The sequence below is a fragment of the Acanthisitta chloris genome, unplaced genomic scaffold, assembly GCF_000695815.1.
Source record: "Acanthisitta chloris isolate BGI_N310 unplaced genomic scaffold, ASM69581v1 scaffold34714, whole genome shotgun sequence".
Lineage (NCBI taxonomy): Eukaryota > Metazoa > Chordata > Aves > Passeriformes > Acanthisittidae > Acanthisitta > Acanthisitta chloris.
Window position 1 is genome coordinate 2,352 of NW_008671604.1, and position 432 is coordinate 2,783.

The following is a 432-nucleotide window of genomic DNA, read 5'->3' on the forward strand; positions in this document are numbered from 1 at the left end:
TTAACCTTTGGACTCAAGATCCAATTTTCTCCAAAGTAAGAAACTTCTGCCATGAAGAAAACTATCCTCACTTTTCTTTTGTTTTTAAAGTGAAGTGCTGCTGTCTTGAAAAAAGAAGTTCAAAGAAAACTTCTGATAAGTATTAAAAAATTTCCACTAGTCCCAGTAGTTGTGTCATTTAGTTCGAAAACTAATAAAAATGCTCCTACTATGTGTTTTCCACTTCTCAGGTATTCTTTCTCTTTAATAATCTTGTAAAATGTAATAATTTTTAAATTTATTTCAAAAATTTTTGTTTATAGGTAAACTTTGGACCAGAAGTATGAAGGTTGCTTACAATATACTACATAAATTAGGCACAAAACAAGAACCAATGGTACGACCTGGAGACAGGGTGAGTATCTCAGTGATTTTTAATAGTTCAGGTTCAGT

General features: G+C 31.0%; 1 protein-coding gene across 1 annotated transcript in view; it reads left to right on the top strand.

The window, feature by feature from the left end:
* Positions 1 to 302: 302 nt before the first annotated feature.
* The window catches only part of LOC103801741 (disco-interacting protein 2 homolog C), a gene marked incomplete at both ends in the record, with an annotated part of 33,961 nt that continues 33,831 nt past the window's right edge, over positions 303 to 432 (top strand). Inside the window, one exon of the mRNA XM_009074165.1 lies at positions 303 to 394. Within this exon, the coding sequence (XP_009072413.1) occupies positions 303 to 394 (92 nt within the window). The remainder of the gene's footprint in view (positions 395 to 432) is intronic.